This window comes from Henckelia pumila, unplaced genomic scaffold, assembly GCF_033568475.1.
Source record: "Henckelia pumila isolate YLH828 unplaced genomic scaffold, ASM3356847v2 CTG_461:::fragment_3, whole genome shotgun sequence".
Lineage (NCBI taxonomy): Eukaryota > Viridiplantae > Streptophyta > Magnoliopsida > Lamiales > Gesneriaceae > Henckelia > Henckelia pumila.
The window spans coordinates 8,592,004-8,614,946 of record NW_027331831.1 but is presented as its reverse complement, the minus strand read 5'-3'; the positions used below and the strand labels follow the sequence as shown (position 1 = coordinate 8,614,946).

General features: G+C 32.7%; 3 protein-coding genes across 3 annotated transcripts; all 3 read left to right on the top strand.

Annotated features, from left to right (window-relative positions):
- The first annotated feature begins 1,277 nt into the window (after positions 1–1,277).
- Positions 1,278–2,487, top strand: LOC140872202 (small heat shock protein, chloroplastic-like). The gene is made up of 2 exons (XM_073274995.1): positions 1,278–1,578; positions 1,962–2,487. Exons 1-2 carry the CDS (start codon positions 1,332–1,334, stop codon positions 2,393–2,395), a joined length of 681 nt encoding a protein of 226 aa, XP_073131096.1. The 5' UTR covers positions 1,278–1,331; the 3' UTR covers positions 2,396–2,487.
- A 4,734-nt stretch (positions 2,488–7,221) lies between these two features.
- LOC140871839 (E3 ubiquitin-protein ligase AIRP2-like) lies at positions 7,222–11,005 on the top strand. The gene is made up of 5 exons (XM_073274578.1): positions 7,222–7,834; positions 9,204–9,363; positions 10,102–10,165; positions 10,269–10,506; positions 10,601–11,005. The coding sequence occupies exons 1-5, from the start codon at positions 7,743–7,745 to the stop codon at positions 10,809–10,811; spliced, it is 765 nt and encodes a 254-aa protein (XP_073130679.1). The 5' UTR covers positions 7,222–7,742; the 3' UTR covers positions 10,812–11,005.
- Positions 11,006–17,881: 6,876 nt separating this feature from the next.
- Positions 17,882–21,317, top strand: LOC140871273 (uncharacterized). Its single transcript, XM_073273703.1, has 2 exons — positions 17,882–19,339; positions 19,764–21,317. Exons 1-2 carry the CDS (start codon positions 18,659–18,661, stop codon positions 21,051–21,053), a joined length of 1,971 nt encoding a protein of 656 aa, XP_073129804.1. The 5' UTR covers positions 17,882–18,658; the 3' UTR covers positions 21,054–21,317.
- Positions 21,318–22,943: the final 1,626 nt, after the last annotated feature.

Genomic DNA, 22,943 nt, shown 5'->3' with positions numbered 1-22,943 from the left:
TATTATTAATCTATGTATAACTTATCTCAATTAATTTCGTCTTATTTTCGTCATATTATTTATCTATTTATTAATTAATAATTTTACATCAATTAAATCAAATAAATTATAATCTATCCACTAAATCAAATAATGTATTAACTATTTTTTTTAATTTACATAATATTACTTATCTATGGATTACTTATCCTATCAATCAAACTAAACGGTGCCTAAAAGACTATTACCACAAAATTATATTTTACATAAAAAAAATAAATAAATAACTTTATTTGGACAATGACTTATAAAACGTTTTTATAAAAGTATTTTTTTTAAAAAAATTAAAAAATGTTTTAAAAGTTGTTTCAAGAATAAATACATGTTTAGACAACTATTCTATAAAAAAAATTACATTTAAAAATATTGTTGTTTTGATTATCATGATGATTGTCCAATATAAAAACTTCTTAATGGTTCTTTAAAATATACACGTGGAGAACATTTTTTAAAATATATTTTCAAAAATATTTTACAAAAAACTTGTTTAAAACATATGCTTTCGTGCTCATAAAACACTAAAAAATTAAAATTAAAATACATATCCAAACAAAACATTATTATCTATTTGAACTTTATGTTAAATTTATATACGCATAAATAAATTATTTAATTTAAGGTGCTATCGATTTTAAGAGAATCCATCTAGAATTTTTGGGGTCTACTGGAATATGTGAAATATTTTTTTAAAATGCAACATATTGAAATGTGATGGTGCACACTGAGAGTAGAATTTTCGGTTTTTTTTGTAAAAGATGTTCGCAAAACAATGTGCTGAAAGGAAAACTCCCGATGTATTTAAATGTTCGTGTCACCCTTGAAACTTGTATTGCGAAAATTGATATCTTTTTCCCTATATACTAAAAATATTAGATTGAAGAATTATATATTCCCCACTATAAGTAACAAAATGAGTTAGATCCATCAAGTTGGCCCGTTCTGCCGTATAAAATAGGTGGGATGGGTTCCGTTAACCGGTTATTTCGTTTTGATACCTCTATCACTCACACACACAAATTTCTAAAAAATAATAATAATAATAATAACAGTTTAAAAAAATCAAAGCCTATTTGTAATAAAAGTTTTGATTAATGTAATGATTTCTTTGAACCCGACGCTACCACTAGACAATACTGGTGAGAACCCAAAGCTTCTGGGGAAATCTAGAAACTCACAAGCAAACGCTGTATTTGATTCTTCCAGAATTGTCTCTTCTTTCCCTTTAAATCCTCTCAACTTCAGTACCCTTTCATTCCTCGTACAATCAGCATATCCAGATACATAAATCAAACATGTCTCGCTGCTTAACAAGCACTTCAGTCTCCACTCCCATTATGTCCACACAAAGCTTCCGCTTTTCATTAAACTCAAATCCCAGATCGATGAATAATATTGCCTCAGTTTCTTGCGGAAGAAAAGCTATCATCATCAAATCCATGGCGTCCCAAGGAATCGACGATCTCGGTCACTTGGAAAGAGTCAACAAGCAACAAAGGCAACAGCCCAACAAAAGATCAGCTCCTGTTGCAGCTCCCATTGGTAAGATATTATTATATATAAAGATAGAAATCTCCATGCATCCAAATGTTTGAGGTTACGCTTGAATGAAAGTATTTCAAAGCCATGAAATTCAAATGTATTTTTGTGAAGGAACATTGTAAACATCAAATCCAATTCTTTTATGTTTACATAGGAATTGATGATAATTTGAATAAAGTTCATTCAATAAAATGGTCACGTGAAAACTATTTTAATCCATCTAACTAACATATAAATAACTAAGTTATGAATTTAAAATTCATGTATGTTTAATTGTTAACACTGAAATGATAATCGAAATCCATTGATTTGAAATACTTTCATCAAAGCACAACCTGAATTCATTTCCCATGTTTCGTTTTTTCTTTGTATATATCTTCCAGGTTTGTGGGACAGGTTCCCGTCAGCAAGAACAATGCAGCAGATGATGGATACGATGGACATAATGATGGAAGAGTACCCTTTCGGCTACGGCGGTCGTAAATGGCCGGAAAGCACCGGCGGCCGGGGGAGGACTCCGTGGGATATCAAGGAAGCGGAGACGGAGTACAAGATGAGATTCGACATGCCCGGCATGACCAAACAGGATGTTAAGGTTTGGGTGGAGGACAAAATGCTGGTTGTTCAAGCCGAGAAACGGGCCGGAGACGGCGAGGAGTGGGCCGCGAAGAGCTTCGGAAGGTACAGTAGCAGAATTGCTTTGCCGGACAATGTCCTGTTCGAGAAAATTAAGGCGGAGGTTAAGGATGGCGTGCTGTATATTAGCGTACCCAAGGCGACTAATGTTGCACAAGTTTTTGATATTAATGTCAACTGATGATACCGTTTTTGTATTTGTAATGAGAGAAAGTCATCGAATTAAGGAATATTTTAGTTTTGATTAATTGACAAAAAAAAAAATTGAACTTCTTATTTGTCAAAATAGGAGTGCTCTTTGATGTTTGTGTATGAAAACGGTAAATTTTTTGCGTTGTTTTTAATTTTATTTCAATAATAAAAAAAATCTGTAAAAAGACATCACACAACTTGTTTGTATAACAAACCGTAAAAAGACATGATTTGTAATTCGGATGTGTCGATGTTGTCCGTCTGCCAACATCAATGGTGGCAGATCAATTTGCAGATCAAATCAATTGATCTGTAATTAATCTGCCACCGTTCGATTGCTCTTCGGGTAAGCACTCGAATGACAACATGAATTAATCTGTGTAATTCAACGTATAATTTTTAGTGTACATACAACATAACCCTTATTTTATATGAAAGGAGGATTTAATCCATTTTAACATATCTGATTTCACTCTCAAAAAAAAAAAACATATCTGATTTCGAGGCGGAAAATACAGATCACAGGTTTGGGAGAGGATAACCGAGAAATTGATTGGTCTATAATTTTTTATGGACTCCTCCAATTGCTTTAATATTAATAATTTTCAACAATCTTACGGTAGTGAGCCTTAAATTAATAGTCTTTGCGTATCTCGAGTGAGACTTAGCTCCACCAATAGAATTCAGAATTGGCTTCTTCATAATCATATGATTAATTATCATCATCATCATTATTGTTATTGACTTGTTTCCATTATATTATGGTGTTAGAAAAGTACAAGGTATAAATAAAAGTATAAGGTACAAAAAAAAAAGTATATATAAGGTATAAATAAATCCAGAAAGTATTTTAACAATTTTATCTCATCTATAACTACTATATATTCAGTGTTCTTAAAGACGGTGGTCGCCTAGGCATTAGGCGGTTGTCCACCGCCTCAATTTTCGACAGTTGAAATTTCTGAGAGTTATTATATTAATTGGCCGCCTAGACCGTCTAATCGCTGCCTAGACGCCGGCCTAGATTAACATATAATATTTTATATATTTTTTAATTTAAATTTTTTTTAAAAAAAAATTATTTGACATATTTTTCCATCAATTTGTATCGGATGAAAACGAGAAATATGTCATGTATTTCGAGTTGAATTCGATAACGATGAATTATTAGAAAAATATTAAGATGAACAAGAATAATTAGATATTTAGACTTGAAAAAATACCTCTTAGGCAGGTAATTAAATTAGATAAAGAAGAATTATTGAAGAAATATTAAGATGGATCGAACTAGAATAATTAGATATTTAGGCTAAAAAAACCGTCTAGACCCCTCTTAAGCGGCCGCCTAAGTGTCTAGGCGCTACGCGATGGATGATCGTCTGCCTACCACTTTTTAGAACATTGACTATATTACAATAAAATATTTCGTTACCTTATATATATATATATATATATATATATATATATATATAATGTTTTTAAATGATCATATATTAAAAAATCGATGTTATTTTTTTTACTATAATATAATTTTTAGATTTTTCACATCAAATTATTTAACGCAAAATTGCTTAACTTGTATATAGGTGGTATATATCAAGTGCTAAAAGCCTAAAACTTGTATTTGATAATATAACTATGAACTATAAGTATGTATAGAGATGACAACGAGATAAGTTCGATATGGATTCAATCAAACCCGAGATCTGCCCCATGAAAAAAAATTAAGACCTACACCTGCCTCGTCTTAAAATCCGACGGGATCATTTCGGATTAGACACATGACTCGATATACATATAATTAAAAAAACTTAAATAAATTAATAATATATACATGCATACATGTTTATATTATTTGAAAATTTATATATATATATATACATATATAAAATACATATATGTACAGGGAGGATCCGAGGCGCCTCCACCCAAATCCACGTGTCCTAGACCGCCATTGAAACTGTTGATTCGGATCAGTCCCGTCTTGCACCGCATTGATCGAGTTTAACCTATCTCAAATAGGATAGGTTTTACACGGTGTCAGAGTTTAACTTGACTCATTGTCCTTTCTTAATAGTTAGTATGTCCTAAAAGACAAATACTATATTTCATCATCAGGTGTAAACTTGAATCAGTGAACTCTACGTAAAATCATATGAGGCTCATGTTTATGTTGAAATAAAGATTGTGCGGACCGAATGATGAAATAATAAGATAATGATATCACCGTCGTATTACATCCAAATGTTAAAATTTATTTTGGTTATGTGTGCCCATAAATTTTTATTGATTCTACATGTCCAAATTAATCTTGAATCCTTATATGAACATCTCGTATCTAAATTAATTTTAAATCATTGAATTTAATATCATGACATTGTTCTTATACTAACATGAATTCATCGGTGTACAAGAGAAAGGAATCTGCTTGTCCAAAATCACTTGTCATGAGTACGAAAAAGAAGCCGAAAAATTTATGGAACTGAAGCGATATCCAGCATCCTCCAAGATAATCGAATCTTGGCCACTCGTAATGCTTTGTGGGCTCCATCATATAATGGTGTGCCCCACCTAATTTCTCATTAATATCACTTTCATCCCATGATTTTTCGAATTTACGCACATGACACATGCGAATGAATTTCATTACAATTTTTTGTTTCTCTCTTCATTCAAATACGAGTCTTCCCCCAATACATTATTGAAGTAAGATATTAATATTTTTATTTCAAATTTGTTGTTGCTTTCACAATTCCTCCTCCATGCTTGACAATATACTAACACTAAATAATTGCATGCTTTCAAAAAGAAATATATCAATTTGAACCCTTGGTACTCTCAATCGAAAATAAAACTAGAGAAAGGACTCGTTTGCAAAACCCAAACTTGGAATTTGTGGACAATATTAAAGGATTGTTGCTTTCCTCGCATGCGTTAATGCGCCTATCAGATATGATTCGCCACCATAAAAAATAATAATTTTATCATAAAATAAAAACAAATTTCATCCATTAACTCCATACGATTAATTATTTATAAAAATCAATAAATTTCTCACATATTTATTTTTATTAAAACAATATTAATTTAAATTTAACTCAATCCAAAAATTTAGTTAAAAAAAAAGATTATTGTCCAAATCTATATACAACTGTCACAAATTTTATCCAAGTAACGTGAGACATTTAACTATCATTATCACCTAATTTACAAAGCCACGTAAGTTTTGCAATATGTCCACCAGTTCATAATACCAAACTTTTAATTTCATTTAAGAGTTTTAGGCAGAACTTGAATGAAATTAAAGTTCGAGTTTGTTAAATTGTGACTAGGTTTCAACTCGCTCGTTTAGAGAAATTTTTAAAAGAGGATCTACCATTTAAATAATAACTAATGTCTTGCATTGCGTGTTTATCAAATTATCATATTAAAAAATAACTTATGATAAAAGTTGTTAATTTTTTTTTAAAAAATTAACAAACCAATCTCAAGTATGTAATATATGTGAGAGTTAATTTTTGAATTTTTAAATTAAAATATGTCAAACATGAAGTATGAAATTGTGAGAAAATTGTATGAAAATAAATTGAAATTGCAAAATAGTTTATTTATTTATTTATTAGATAGGGTTATTTTTGAAAGTTCACATAAAAATAACAAAAGATAATTACTATAACACCCTCTCACTTTATTAAATGATAATAATAATAATAATAATAATAATAATAATAATAATAATAATAATAATAGCCCTCGCAATATATTTCAAATACACGAGGTTGAGCTTTTTTTTTTCCCCCCTCAAAACAAACACATTTAGGTCCATTGACTAACTTCGATTATTATAGATGATTATATTATACCGTGTACACCCCCAAAACACTATAAATATATTGTTTTCCATTGCTATATGAAGCAAAATTTATTTAATATTTCAAAATATAAACGTTTACATGATTATTACAAGATAAATATATATGATCTACATAATCAATCAAAAAAACACCTAATTAGTTGAACAAATACTGCGTAATCCTAACAATTAATTTTCGTATTTCAACTTTCAATATGTTATTTTAAATAAAATAGTTGTTGTCAAATAAGGCAGTCGACAACAGCTGTTAGCATTAGAATACTAAATCTAATCATATAAACATTAAATTAAATAATGAGGATGAATGCTTTTGTTAATCTTATGAGTAGAATCTCGTTTTGAACAAAGATTAATAATGAAGATAAAGAATCCATTTACATTATTTTTGTTCCTTATTTCTCAAACAATCCATTGACATTTCTCAAAATATCATTAAACAATTGTCATAAATATATATAATACAAATATCCATTTATAAATGAACAACTATCATGTGATTTATCCATAAGACGAGTCGACGTTCCTCATATTTACGATGAAAATCACTACTTTAGATATAATGCGCAATATTTTTTCATAAATCGGATCGAATAGAATACCAGTCTCATAAAATTGACTAGCGAGATCGTCTCATATCTCATAAAAGTTTTTTATTTATGTGATGTTTAACTTATTTTTGGAACACATATTTTTAGCAATTTTTATCATTCAATATAAGGTAGTGTTTAGAAAAGCTTCTAGAAAGTACTTTTTAGTTTTTTTTAATAAAATTTTACAAAATTTCAAAATTTTGTTGTAGAAAAACTGAGAAATGTTTTTAGAAGATCTCTCAAACACGATCTAAAATAAATTTAGCCTCATTTATATATGTATATATATATATATATATACACACGTATACATTTCTTTATTCATGTTGAGGTTGAAAAGCAAGTAGAAAGGGCAAGAAATGATAAAAGCCTGGCATCATTTTTTTTTTCTTTTGTAACAAACAAAACCCAACTCTCTTTCTTTCTTGCCCATTTCTTTTCGGGATACCAAACCTAACTTTAATGATTGTTATATAAAAAAAACATGAATTCCTCTGGCATCATTAATTTTTGTGTTCTGAACCAACAAGAACCTAGACTATCAGGCTCAAAACCCACCACTTTTTCTTCATTAAAAAATGGAGCAGATAAATTAATGAGTCTTGAAATAAAAGCACAAGAAGAATAACCAAAGAAAGGGACTTTCTCCCCTAAGCAATTTGTTGTCCTGTAATGAAATTTGGCTCTCTCACAGAAGATTAGGCTGTTTGTTTCTGGCACCTTGGAGGGTTCATCTTTACTTGTCTAAAAATAGCTCCTTTTCTGTCTTTTAGGCTATTCCTGTAAAAAAGAAAGCTTTTTTCTTCTATAAACCGAGCGAAAACCAGGAAAGAAGAAGAAGAAGTAGTAGAAGTTTGAGAGGTAGAAGAGGTATGGAGATGATGTATTATCATCAGCTGAGGACTGGAACATATAAAGACTCTTTGAAGGTTTTGGAAGCTGATATTCAGCATGCAAATGCTCTGTAAGCTTCTTTTTCATCTGGGTTTTTTGTGTATCCACTTTAAATTTATGTGCACCCGTGTTTTCTCTTTATGGTGTGGTTTGTGGTAAAAATAATTGTATTCTGAATTAGTGGATGAAATAAACCTGAGGAGAAAATTATAGGCCTGCAAATTCTAATGCGACTTTGTGTTTGGTGCCTCTTTTTATGGCAATTTTTTGATTTTTTTTTATTTCTTGGTACAATCAATGATTTCTGCTTATTAGGTTGTATAAATTCCTCTGGTTGCTGGTTGATAGGATGGTTTGTAAAGAGATTCCTGAGTTTTTACATGAAATTTTCGGTATCTGTTTGTTGTTGGTTTTAAATGGTTTAGGTATTATCCTATCCATTGGTATATAAGTATATCAGGCAGAAGTAGACCCACCCTGCCTGCCTATTGACACCCCTTAGCAATGGAGCGCACACGAGAATCTACCTAACAGATTATCGTAGCAGTTCGAGCAACACAAGAGTTATGGTACCACGAGTTGCTTACGGGTTGTGACTTGATGATGGTTTAGTCGAGAGTGATCTTCTTGTCCCCTTGGTTTGTTGCCTAATTATGCAGTTAATGCCATGGTCTTATACTAATACACTAATGCTGCTCTTGTTTAGTCCAATGGAACAGTAGGGTGATAGTTTGTTGGAGTCATGGAAAATGTTGATGTAGAGGGATTAAAAAAAATAAGAAGCGATGACTAATTTTGTTTGGTGTAATCCGTTGTGTGATGCATAGTATGACATTTTTTTGTTGAAGTCACCAGTATGTGTCCTCTGTTTCTTGTTTTTTGATGGGCAGTATGGTCATTTTTGGGATGGTTCTAATATTTTGACACAAGAAAGATATCACAGATAATTCATCAAAACCGCATGGGTGTGGTGAGTAATGATCTTAAAATTCAAGTAATGATCGGGCCAAGGGATTCCAATCGACTTGGAAAAGAAAATGCAAGGAATCTTAATAATGATGATCCTGAGATCAGAATATTTTCATCTCTGTCCATTTTGTCGGGGCTAAAACTGGCTTCGTACACCAAGTATTGGCATCTTCGTTATCTTGAATTTGATAGTAGAATGTACTTTGGAAAGTGCCTCAGAAAGAGTGGCAGTTCGAGTCCGACGAGTGACTAGAAATGTGGAGGGATGAGATGGGGCATCTGAAGCAAATTTAGCTCACTTGAATTGTGTTTGGTCCAATTAATACTATTATTGGTGTGATGTAGAGACATTGATTTATCTATTCTTGTCGATTCTACTTTTGTTTTTCAGTAGGCTGACATTAGGTATAATAATAAATTCCATTTCCGGAGTTGATGAATTTACATGACTTTTTTCCTTATGGTTCTAGGGCTGCAGCGATTCCAAAAGCTAAGGGAGGTGCGCGACTTCAGATGAAATTGGTCTACAATGACCTGGCTCCCCTCCTCTATTTTTTCCAATGGATGGACTGTTCTTGTACTTGTTTCTTGACCTCATACTTGAACCTGTTTCAGGTTCTTGTTTACAAGGTACATCTTGTGGGTCGGCTGTTTTATTTTAACTGTAAATAAAACACTGAATCATAATTGTTAAGTCCATGGAATCCGGATATCTCCGGAATCGTATGATATTGTCCACTTTGGGCACAAGCCCTCATGGTTTTGATTTTGGGAACCCACTTAAAAGGGTTCATACCAATGGAGATATCATTCCATATTTTAATCCATGATCTTTTTACTTAAACTTTCAATGTGGGACTTTTTTTGTCATCCAATGTGGGACTTTGGTTGACTATTCTTAACAATCCTCCCCTCAAACGAAGTTCCACCAGGCCCCTCTTCAATGCGTTGCAGCACACGCCTTACATGAATTTCCGGGAGCGTTCCTCGAGAGCTTTTTCACGGATCTTTAATCGGGGCCTCAAACTTCTTCTCCTTAAGTTTTCGAGGATTCCACCCAACATTTGTTTTTATTAGACCATGACTTGGTTCTCACAAACGGCGCCATTTGTTAAGTCCATGGAATCCGGATATCTCCGAAATGGTATGATATTGTCCACTTTGGGCACAAGCCCTCATGATTTTGATTTTGGGAACCCACCCAAAAGGCCTCATACCAATGGAGATATCATTCCATATTTTAATCCATGATCTTTTTACTTAAACTTTCAATGTGGGACTTTTTTGGTCATCCAATGTGGGACTTTGGTTGACTATTCTTAACAATAATGGTATGCCAGTTTTCCACATTCTTCTTGTTTTTTGCAGGTGTATACAGATGGGAGACCAATATCGACACAGGGAAGGAAAGCATCCGTCAAAGACTTTTATGGTCTGTTGATATTTGTGTTTTTTCACTTCCAAACACAAGAACTTCTCCTCAATCTCATACCTTAAAATAATTGTATTGGTGCTGAAATATTGCAAATTTTCAGCTATTATATTGCCATCACTTCAGCGGCTCCATCACGACTTGGTTGAGCTGGCTGGTATTGACAATGAGAACATATTGGCTCTAAAAAACACTGGAAAGAAAAGAATGATAGGAGATGGTGGATTCCTTGACTTTGATGCGGAGAGAGACGATGAGTGTGGGATATGCTTAGAGCCTTGCACCAAAATCGTCTTGCCTAATTGCTGCCACACTATGTGCATTAACTGCTATCGTGACTGGTAACTCTCTCATTACAAAAAATATGTTCCCATTTCTTGTGATGAAGTCTGCTGATTCGTCTCAATATTCTTGTGTCATTCTGAATATGGTTAGGAACACAAGATCTGAATCCTGCCCATTTTGCCGTGGCAGTCTCAGAAGAGTCGAGTCACGCGACTTATGGGTTCTAACCTGCGAGGATGATGTCATCGACCCTGAATCGGTTTCCATGGAAGACTTGAGACGTTTCTACCTTTACATTCGAAACCTCCCCAAAGATTCCCCGGATGCTTTGTTTGTAACGTACTATGAGTTCTTGATATGACATCAATAAGACGAATGGTGTGACATATATAGGCCGACCTTCAAATGTATATAGAGTCTGGTCTGGTAAGAGGAGGTTTACTTAGATTTGTAGAGAAATAAACAAAGCTTTTTTATTTATGCATTGTTCTTCATGTAGACTCTATGCCATTGATGCATGATTTCTTTGAACTCCGATGGACTTTGTTGTTGTTGTGTCCCTTTTCCCTCTCTACATGCAATTGATTGTCATATTGATGTTCTAAATAGTTGTGTTACACTTGGTCTCGAACACATGATCATAAATTTGGGATCTTGGTATCAGATGACCGCAAATAATTGGAATTGGCTTGCACGCTGAAAATTTATAGCTATATAAAATGTTACCGGTATTATATAAGTTACAAAATAGTTGGTGGCAATGGAGGAAAAGGACAGCGTAAACTTTATATTTGAAGAATATTCAAAGTGGCGTGAGGGATTAATTTTTCACACTATCGTTTTTGAATTTTGTTGATAAACATTTTTTTCAGTCTAATATAATTTAGTTTCACGCTTATATAAATGGGTAAATTGTCAAATTTTTCTTATAAGTTGTTTTATTTTCTATTTTTGTTTTTTAACTTGTCAAAGTTGGGTCTTAGTTTTTTATTTTTTATTTTTTGGTTATCATATTTGACTTGGGCGTTCGTGTGATACTTGAAAACACTAATTTTTACCAAATTTTTTTATAATTTAAGTTAAATCCAAACATTGATTACAAATGTATTTTTGTTATTTAGAGAGTAAAACCATAAACTTCAAATTTATCTCTTACATGTTTATATACAATTTCATGCTATGTAGAATGTATTTCAACTATTTTCAAGATCACTTGATAAGAGCATCTCTAACCCTCCTCTATAATGAAGGATTTCTCAATTATAATGAAGGATTTCCCTCTCCAGCCCTATTCTATATGCACTCTCCATTATTATCGACTTAATTTAACTTGATAAATATGTGATATTTTTTTACACAAAAAATAGACAATATTATGTGTGTTTTTGTAAAAAAAAAAATGAAAAAATTGAGTATTTGGTAATATTTAGAGGATATGGATTGTAAAGTTTTTTTGAAAATAGAGATTACGGATCTCTATTTTGAGTTGTAGATGACCTAAGAGTGTCATTTGAAATACATTCTACTTTTAAATTATTGATGTATAAATGATTAAGATGAAAATTTAAAATTTGATCTATAATATTATTGTAAACAATAAATTATAATCGAAATACATGGTTTTCAAATGCATCGATTCAAACACAACCTCATATTTAGCTTCTACGGAAGAACTTGAAGCTATGTATTTCAAAGTCATTTGGTTGCTTTGATGAATTTTTGTTGGATACATTTCAAATTCAATCATCTATTAACTTATGTAAATGCAATAATGATATGATGTATTTGAGATTTATCGAAGATGAGTATAATTTCAAATCTGTCCACAGATCAAATCCGTCTACCTCAAATTAAATTCTTCCATTCAAACACAACCTAAGATCTTTATAATCTTATATGATAATTCGAATATTCTGCAATAAATATTTGAAAATTTTAATTTACGTTGACAAAGTAAGATTAAATAAAATGGTATTTTTTTGAGTAATTTCCACGGATTGAATGACGATGAAACCATAATTTCAATGAAACAAAATATCTGGAAGTTCAAGCTAAGCGCAAAAAAAACCTAATATAAGTCTTGTGAACTTGTTACTCAAGAATATACATTAATACTGTAACACCCGGTATTTTAAATACGTAAATCCGCATGCATAATTAGGATATTTAAATAATTTAAATTTGTGATTTATGGGTTAAATAATTATGTGAATTATTTGTGCATGATTTAATTTATTTTCAAGCACTTAACCCATAATTAGTGATTTTTATGATTTATGGCATTTTAATTATTTGATCGCGTAGACGGGACCGTGGACGGACGAGATGACAACTTTCTATCCAAATTATTTTATGAGTCTTATTTGAGCCCAAAAATATTATTATAAAAATCAAAATAAAAAAAATTTCAATCAAACCAACGATAAATTTTACGCAAATACTTTAATATAAATCAAAAGCAAATAGGAACTACTTGGGTTGTATCTATGCATCTCAATGATGATTCAGCACCAGCAGCCGTCAATGGGATCTTGCTTTTACCCCACCGAAACAACCGAGGGTAAATATTTAAACTGTGACGTACTCCTAAAGTTGAGACGGTCTCATACATCCAAGCCTGAACCCCCAAAAAAATTAAAATTATTGACAATATAATAATATCATTATTACTAAAACTATATACTGACCATTAATCCAACCATGCATCCATCAACATAAAGTTTGCTTCCGAGATGACGCATTTCTCGGTGCAAAAATCGGAATGCAGCATCTCCCCAAGCATGTTTAAAAAAGGTGGTAAGATCATCGAGATAAGGAAATATAAAGCTAGGCGTGATATAATTACCGGTGGGAAATATTATGCAGTTAAAGATCAACAAAATAAAAAATCTAACAAAATCTTCAATTGCACTCTCATTGTTACTTCTTGCAAGTAAAAGAAGTTTTTTCTTAATGGCTGCCCGATTGGCATTGATGACTTTTTCGGCAAAATGACGTTCTAAAAATCTGGAATCCATTTTTAGGTCCAAGTCCACGGGTTGGCCACTATGCTGCAGACCAAGCACAATAGAGAACTCTGCTGAACGGAAAGGGATCCTTATATCATCACCAACAATAAAACAACATGAATCCACCTGAAATTTGTCGAGTAGATAATCAATCCTGCCACTACTGATTGCAAGGACAGGCATATCAATCCATTTACCAAAAAGAGTATCATCTATACGACTCTTTTGCTGCTCGCCTAGGATCGACTTCAACTTCCTCATCACACTTTTAAAATAAGAGGGAGAGCATCTTGAAAAAAATCTCTTCCCATTTTTTTGCTCTGCTTCATCTTCTACAATTATGTCTAGAATCAAAACCAAACACAGTCATACAAAAAAATCAAGATAAACACCAAAAAACAAGAATCAAATTATAACAGACAAAGATTAGAAGAACCAACTTAGAATATTGCACTATAACTAAATTCTAAATTTCATCAACATTTATAGTTATATTGAAATAACAGCAAAGAAAAAATCCTAAAAATATGATAAATGACTTCAAAATCATGAGAGTGCTTGCGTTCAATAATTATGAAAAAAAATTGATAAATTAATAAAACATTATTTTGTCATAATGCACACAACCTACGAAATCAGGGAAGGAAATAACGAGATGGTAGAGGATTTAGGGGACGAGAATTTCAAAACAGGCGAAGTTTAAGAGAACAAGAAAATCATTCCTAAAAATAAATTTCGATTTTATAAGAACATTTTAAAACCTAAAAAGGTTATTTGCTCATACCTTTGTTGTTTCTCTTCTTCGTTGCCGCTGCAATAGATTTATTCTTCGCTGGAGCTTTTGTCAGTTTATCCTTCACTGTCTTTTCCCTCATTTGTGCTACCGATTCGAATTCGAAAAGTTCTTGATGATTCTTCTCGCCTATGGTTGAATCAGAATTGCAGGGAGGGTTTCTTCATTAGGGATTGGGGTTTGATGCGTGTGAATTGGGGGAGAAAGTGAGTAAGGGTTGAGCGTGTGGATGGAGTGAGAGGATGATTATATTTAATTAATTAAAACAATTAAAAATATGTTAAATATCATGGACAGGGAGTAAAAAAAACAATTTTGTACTATCAGGGACTTTAAATAAAAAAACTCTGACATGGGGAGGGAACACATATAAATGTTTCTGAGTGGGTATTTTCCCAAAATTTTCCCATTTATATCTTTTAAACAATTAATTAATAATTAACATTAAAATAAGCAGTTTAATATGTTTTTAAATACGGATATTAACTTCAGAAATTAATTTATATTTTTAAATACGTTTAATATATGTGCAAATTGCTCAAAAATCCCCAATCCAAACATGTTTTGCTCAACACTCCCTAGCCATTTTTTTGTACCACATTTTTTGTTAATTTGTACCACATCTTGTATGATTTTGTATCATATCTTGTATTTTTTTGTACCACATTTTATGACTAGGGACTCCAAAGCAAAACATGTTTGCATTTGGGGATTTTTTAGCAAATTGCCCAATATATTTATTATTATTATTTTCCAAATTTTTTTAAAAACAAAGCAAATGCTCGGTAATTATGCTAAATATTATTATTAAAATATATTTATTTTATTTTATATTATTTATTTAAAATAATTTAAATAATAGTCAACTAATTAAACATTATATTAATATATTGATTTGTATTTGTATTTTTGTGAAATTAAATATTGTAGATAAATTAAAAAAAAGTAGAGAATATTATGGGAATATTTTTTTTAGAATAAAATTTGAAGTAGATGGATTGGAGATTAGTTTTGTGTTTGATGCAAAAATTACACTATTTTGATGCAAAACTTACGCTAAAATAGTGCAATGGATTGGAGATGACCTTAGGTCTGTAGCGATGTGACGCTGGCTAACTAGCTAATTGCTTCCCCTGTATATAATAAAAGGAAGATAATTGTCAAATACATTAGATACATGTGCGAATGTAAAAACCCGATTTTTCTTGGATAAAATGTTTTTGGATAAGGTCTTAGCCTAGGCATCCTTGATGTGGAGATTTATGAATAATTCATGGGATTCTTGAGCCAATTCATTACCTTCCAAACATCACATATTTGTACAAAATAAATAGACAACAACTTTGGTTGGCCCAGTTTGTTGGATCACATCATTGCCATAATTTCTTGTAACATCTTGTTACAATCAATGTGTGCATCGTTTGCCCATGGCGAGCACTAAATCCTTTCTTTATTAGTTAAGTCATTATTATCGGCTTCGTGACCCGCAAAATAACATGTTTTTTATTACGATGACTAGTACTTGGTAAGTGAATGATATTTTTATAGTCACGGTTCTAAAGTGCATCTGAGTGTGGATATTTATTAATATACGTGTGATTTATTATTTTTTCAGTTGGTGCACATGTGTTGATAGATAGCGGTATCAAAAATGAACTCAACCCAACAATCGGGTTAAAGTTGAAGGTTTTTTGGTTCGAGTTAAATACAGACAAGTTATCTATATTTAAGTAAAAATATTTTACTTTTATGGGAATTTTTAGAAAAATGAATATGGTTTTCTTAACTATAAATATATTAAGCCACCATTTAAAGAATATGATTTTACCAAGCCACCAATTTTTAATGAAAAATACTTTGGGGAACCCATATCACTTTTCCTTGATTTTTCTTTTGGTTTTTACTGCCCAATTGTCCTTTTCCTATTTATCCTCTGCCGTAGGGAACAATCATCTCGTGAGATTATTAAAGAGCATCAATAATTAGGCTAACACTTTCGCACTTTTAGTTGTCACTTTAAAAACCCAAAATTAATAAATTAAATGATTGAATTTATATAATCCTTCTGTCCCAATTTTCATACAATTTTTTTTATTTTTAATCTGTATGAAAAGTAGATAAATCTATATATTTAGAGCAACATACGTGTGTGTATATATTATTAGTTTGCTATATAACGTGCACCAAATAAAGAGGAAAATATTGCTATGGTTTCGCCCATAAGGGGGTGTCGAAGTTGGTGGAGTATGTGAACTTTTGGCCTGAGGTTTGGAGTTCATTTTCGGCCGCGGGTTCCCACGTCACAAAAAAAAAATATTGCGATGGTTTCACTCTAATATACGTACACATTTTTCGTTTGTACATGTACTTATAAAATATTTTTATAAAATTGTTTTTTTTAAAAAAAATTATAAAATATTTTAAAAGTTGTTTTAAAAATAATGTGTTTGAACAACTATTCTATAAAAATATTTTAACATTCAAAATTAATGTTGTTTATCTATATCTTCCATAGTTCAATTCTAAAAATATCTATCAAACATTTTTTAAAAACTATACTTGGATAACACTTTTTAAAAATATTTTACAAAAATTTTATCTAAACACATAATTTAAGTTTTTTTTCATTTATAAAACACTAAAAATATTTTTGAAATAGATGTCCAAACGAAACCTGAATAATCAATTTGACAAATTATTTAATGCAATAAATATAGGTGATATTCACAATTAAGTATACTAATATCTAGAATAAAAAAGGATTGGATACAAAATCATTAGCATCATTATATTATTTTATTTAAATCCTCTCTAAAATATGGAGTCAACCTACTAAAAAAAATTTTAATGTGATTTTTATTCTACAGTGGACTTGGTGCAAACCTGGGTTTCCGCGTCTTTCCCAAATATTTCGTTCTTATTATTTAAAAAATAAATAAAATTAAATATCACAACACAAGGTTTTTTTTTTTTCAAAAATAGTTCTAAATTATCATTATTTTTTTAAAAAAAAACAGAATCCGATATCACTTCTTATTGACCCCATCAAGAAGTTCATTACATCAATATTAAAATCCTCGATTCAAAATGGAAACAGTACCAATATTAAAGAAAATTTCCCAAGAGGTAGAAGTAAATAGCATTTCATTTATGACAGATTTCTCTCATTTGATTGCAAATTATGAAACATCCATGATACAGAGAACATAAAAATGTTATGAATCAAATCTCATATTTTCAACGTATAAAGTTTAAACAAAGTCAAAAGTCAAACAATTAATCTATATCAGAGGATCGTTATACACCGTTCTGTAAAAAAATTAAAGAGTGGACAATTTTTTTAAAAAAATAAATAAATAATTTTTCCTTAAAAAAATTGAAGTGGCTAGAGTGAAAAATAAAATATAAATAAACATTTTATCATAATATAGTAAATTAACCATGTGGTTAGTATACTGTATACCACTATTATTAACAGTATATTACATATTTAAAAAAATACAAAAGCAGGGAAAAAGGGCCTTTGAACATAATTTTCCTATTCGCCAATTTATTTAGTGAAAAAATATCAGTAATAATTCCAAGATCACATCGGTTATGCTAAGTTTCAAACTTTTTCCCATGTGAATCGAATGACAGATGGTCTGAACCTGGCAAAGTTTATATTTACAGAGTCCACCACTTACGTCGTACTGCTGAATTCTATCCATTTTTTTTTGTACAGCCTTTCACTGGCAATCTGGAGAATCCAAGAGCGGTATCAAGATTTCTACTTTGGAATTTGGGGTACTATTTTTGGTCACCACACGAAAAACCCAGTTATTGTCCTGTCGTGAGTAGCGAAATCCAAGAAAGTCTGTAAGATTTCTTGATTGGAATTTTGAGCAGTAATTATGGTGTCCACACAAAAATAGCCAGCTATATTATACTTTTATATAAACGTGTGGTCTTTTCTTTTCCTCGTATTATCATCTTCAAACAGTCACAATTCTATAGAATTCTTCCAAATTCTGTCATGTTTCCCATAATTAGCGGTGTTTAGTCTCTCTTCTCTGTTCCTTCCTCTGCTCTGTAAATTTTGAGAAATCCCTTTTCTTGATTTGGGTTCTTATGGTTGTTTGTGCTTCTATTGATCAGTTCCCTTACATAAAAGAACCTTCTTTGGACTTAGAAAAATCTCGATCCCACAAACCCTTACTTTCTGTGCTATTTTTTTTTTGGTTTATGCTCGCTTTTGGAGCTGTTTTTGGCTGATTCCACTTTACTAATATAAATTTTCTCAATTCTCTTTTTATTCTCCAAAAGTATCATTTTTTGTATGCTAGTGATTTCGTGGCTATATATATTTTTTTCTTTTGTGTAATTTGTGTTGGAATTCGAGAATTTTGTGCCAATTTCTCTTGGCCAATGTCTTCTAATTTCTTTCCTTTAAGATGGGAAAGCACTGGAGACCAATGGTGGTTTGCTTCCCCTATTGATTGGGCAGCTGCAAATGGACATTATGATCTAGTTAGAGAGCTTCTCTACATTGACCCAAACCTTCTCATTAAATTAACCTCTCTCCCAAGAATCCGGAGGCTCGAAACCGTGTGGGACGATGAGGAAAAGTTTAATGATGTAGCCAAATGTAGGTCCCAAGTTGCCCAAAAACTTCTTGAAGAATGTGAAATAGACAAAGGGCACAATTCGTTGATCAGGGCTGGGTATGGTGGTTGGCTTTTGTACACTGCTGCTTCAGCGGGGGATGTGATTTTTGTGAAGGAATTGTTGGATAGGGACCCCATTTTGGTGTTTGGAGAAGGGGAATATGGGGTTACTGATATCCTCTACGCTGCGGCGAGGAGCAAGAGCTCCGAGGTTTTCAGGATGTTGTTTGAGTATGCGCTACTCTCCCCGAAGGGGCAAAAAAGGGAAATTTCTCTGGTTTTTCGTTCCGAAATGGTGAATAGAGCGGTTCATGCCGCTGCAAGAGGTGGCAATGTTGAGATGTTGAGGGATCTTTTGACGGATGGATGTGATATTTTGAGTTATAGGGATGCTCAGGGATCTACTGTTTTGCATTCGGCCTCCGGTAGAGGGCAGGTTGAGGTGAGTTGCTTTTGTTCACGCACTTTCTTGAACTTCTTAGTGAATTGCTGTCTTTAGTTCATTCTATCATAAAGATGCAGCAACTCTCTTAGTTTTCATTTTTTGGTGTTTAATGGTATATATTATGGAGCCAAGTTCTTGAATCCACTTGCATAAATATGCTAAGAATTAAGAAATATGAAGCCTCTGGTTGTTTGAGGCATATGCATGTTTAAAATTGTTGGCGGTGTTTGCCAATTGATAATGTGGGAAGATGGTGCTTGAGTTTCATTCCCAGTTATTATAATCAGGTTTGCTTTAGTGAATGGACTGCATCACATAGAGTAGTGTATGCTCTCATGTTGAGTTCTATTTCGATCCATTTCTTTTGTGGGACATTCAATTGTGGCACTGGATTTCAACTCTTTTTCTCGCCAATATGCAGGTGGTTAAGTTTTTAACATCCTCATACGACATCATTAACTCGGTTGACAATCGAGGTAACACAGCTTTAAACGTGGCTGCGTACCTAGGTCACCTAGCTGTCATCGAGATTCTTGTATCCGCATCCCCTTCTTCTACCTCAATAACAAACAATTATGGAGATACTTTTCTTCACATGGCTGTTGCTGGTTTTAGAACCCCGACTTTTCGGAGACTTGACCGGCAAATTGAACTGATGAAGCAGTTGGTGTCTGGAAAACTTGTGGATCTTGAGGACACAATCAATGTTAAGAACAAAGATGGCAGAACGGTTCTTCACATGGCTGTCATCGAGAACATCCAGTATGATATAGTCGAGCTTCTCATGGCGGTTCCTTACATAAACCTTAATCTTCGCGATGCTGATGGGAACACACCTTTGGATATCCTCAAGCAACGGCCAAGATCAGCGTCTTCTGAGATTCTGATCAAACGGTTGATATCAGCCGGAGGGATTTCGAATTGTCAAGATAGAATCACAAGAAAAGCCATTGTTTCCCATTTGAGATTGCATGGTATTGGAGGTAGTCCAGGGACAGTTTTCAAAATCCCTGATGCAGAAATATTCTTACACTCTGGTGTTGAAGACGCTTGTCTCCTGAGTGGCGATTTGACAGGCACGGAGCACGGTTACTCAGGTGAAATAGAGCAATCTGGTAAACATAGGAGGTCTGGTTCTTCTCTAAGCAACGCGGCAAATCGTTTCAAGATGCTGCTCCGTTGGCCTACAAAGAGAGAAAGAACCTCAAATACAGATACTTCCCACTTGGGAGACACCGATTCCGTCGTATCAGACAGAAGGCATTCCAGTTTCAGCAATAGCCCTATCCCACTAAGGAATCAATTTTCACGGTTTTCCTCTTTTCCGAACAACAAAAGGATAATGTCTGTACAAGGTAATCTTCCCAGCCCGTCCACAAAGAACAAATATGCCGCAGGGCTGTCACACGGCGTGCTGCAAATGCTGCCAAAGTCGAACTTGGGGTCCCCCTCGAGCACCTACTCTGAGTCGTCTTGGTCAATTGCTGATGCAAGGAAGGTTGTAAATGTTGACAGCGCAAGTGCAGGTCCATCGAGCTCAAACCAATCCCCAAACATAGAAAAAGCGAAAATGAGGCGTAAACACAAGTCTTTAAACTCCAGACTGCTGAACAATTACCTGTGTTTCGGCGCTCAAGGCCTGGCTGCAGAGAAGTTGATGAGCTCTCCGCCGAGGAAAAGTCAGAACCAAGAAACCTTAGTTGTGCAGTGAGTTAGATTTCGCGCGAGTGTGTGTGAATTTTTCGATAGTTCTGCTAGGAACCTGGACTATACATGACCCTGAATGTATATTTCGTGTTTCTCTTTTGTTGTGCATATATTTGGAGACCGTATCCTGTGAATTAAAGCTAGAGGAGATTGGTCCCTATCAAAGACACAGATTCATTACTTTCTAAGGTTCGGACCAATTTCTAAGTGTCCACTTTTTCGCATCACATGGAATATATTGTTATCTAATGGAATGTCCATTTTATTTTGTTTTGTTTTGTTTTTTCTTTAAACGTAGAAATGTCATAAAAACGGTTAGTTCGATGCTACCCTCAGGGTAGTGTTTTGGGGGTAGCGTGGCGGATCATGATTGGTCAAAATTAGTGGTCCCCACATGAGACTCATTGATTTTGATCAATCATGGAGTTGCACGTCACCCGCAGGGTAGTGTCCTGCGGGTAGCATCTACTCAACCCACGTCATCCGCAGGATACTACCCTGCGGGTGGCATGAACAAAACCCATAAAAACATAGTATTTGTGGGTAGGTTAGATCCTACCCTATGGGTATTATCTCATGGGGTAGGTGGCAATAACTGGTTGATTCAAATCATGTGGGTTTCATTGAATTATATGAGGTCCACATGATTTGAACAAATAAAATACATACACATGTCCCATGGGGTAAGTTGAAATTTTCCTAGATGTATTTGTGCCTCCAATCCTCAGTGATTGGATGCGTGAGATCGAAAGGGGTGCATTATGGTTGCTATCATGACCATTGGATGGTGATCGGGTGCATGGAACAGTTGTGCTCCATCACAAGGGATGTAATTTGAGCTGCTAGATCAAATTCAACGGATCTAATCTGAGGGGTGCGTCGAGTGGATGCGATCATCTAATAGGGACGCGCTTTGGATCGTTGATCTGAATATAGCTATATTTAATTTCGCCAAAATGACATGATCCAATTATTGTGACACATCAGATGAAATGAAATCTGACGGATCATATTGAATTTCATCCAAAGAAACACAACAATTTGCAGAAAGTCCCATCTAACCCTTGTAATGTTATAAATATAAATAAACTCGAAAAAAATACATACATTTTCATCAATTATTCTTATTGGTGAATACCATTTCGTTCTTCAATTTCAGAAAATTCCAAGGCATGTTTTGTTCTTCGGTATTTGTAATTTGAAGTACTTTTATTACAAAACAAAAATCGTTCTATTTTTAATTTGGAGACGTTTTCGTCATATTATAAGGCACCGTTCTGTTCCGGTATTACTAATATATGTATAACTCATCTCATTTCACGTCTTTTCATCATATTATTTATCTATATATTAACTATTTATTTTACATCAATCAAATCATTAATTATTTATCTCACATCAATCAAATCATTGAATTCAAATTACTATATTACCTCTTATAAATAATATAATTTTTATTTTATTTATTGTTAAAAGAACAAAATAGTCATTTAACATTTTTATATAAAATTTAATCAATCAAATCAAATAAACCATAATCTATCAATCAAATCCAATACAATTTTAACTATCATTTCTATTTTATTTTTTATTATATTATACTACTTATCTATATATTACTTATACCGTACTTTAAACCAAACGGTGCCTAAGCATCTTGTATGGAGGAAAAATCATCTTAATGACATAAAAGGAAAAAGATCCTCTACTGTGGAGAGAAAAACATCATAGGATATTGTGCATTGAAATAGGCATGATTTCAATATTTCATGTGTAATTAATTATTTATTTATTTATTTAATCCTGTGATTTCAGCATTTTCCCGCCCAAAGCCCATTACTAAATATAGAAAATTGCATAATCTTTGTATTGTAAATATCTTAACCCTTAATGC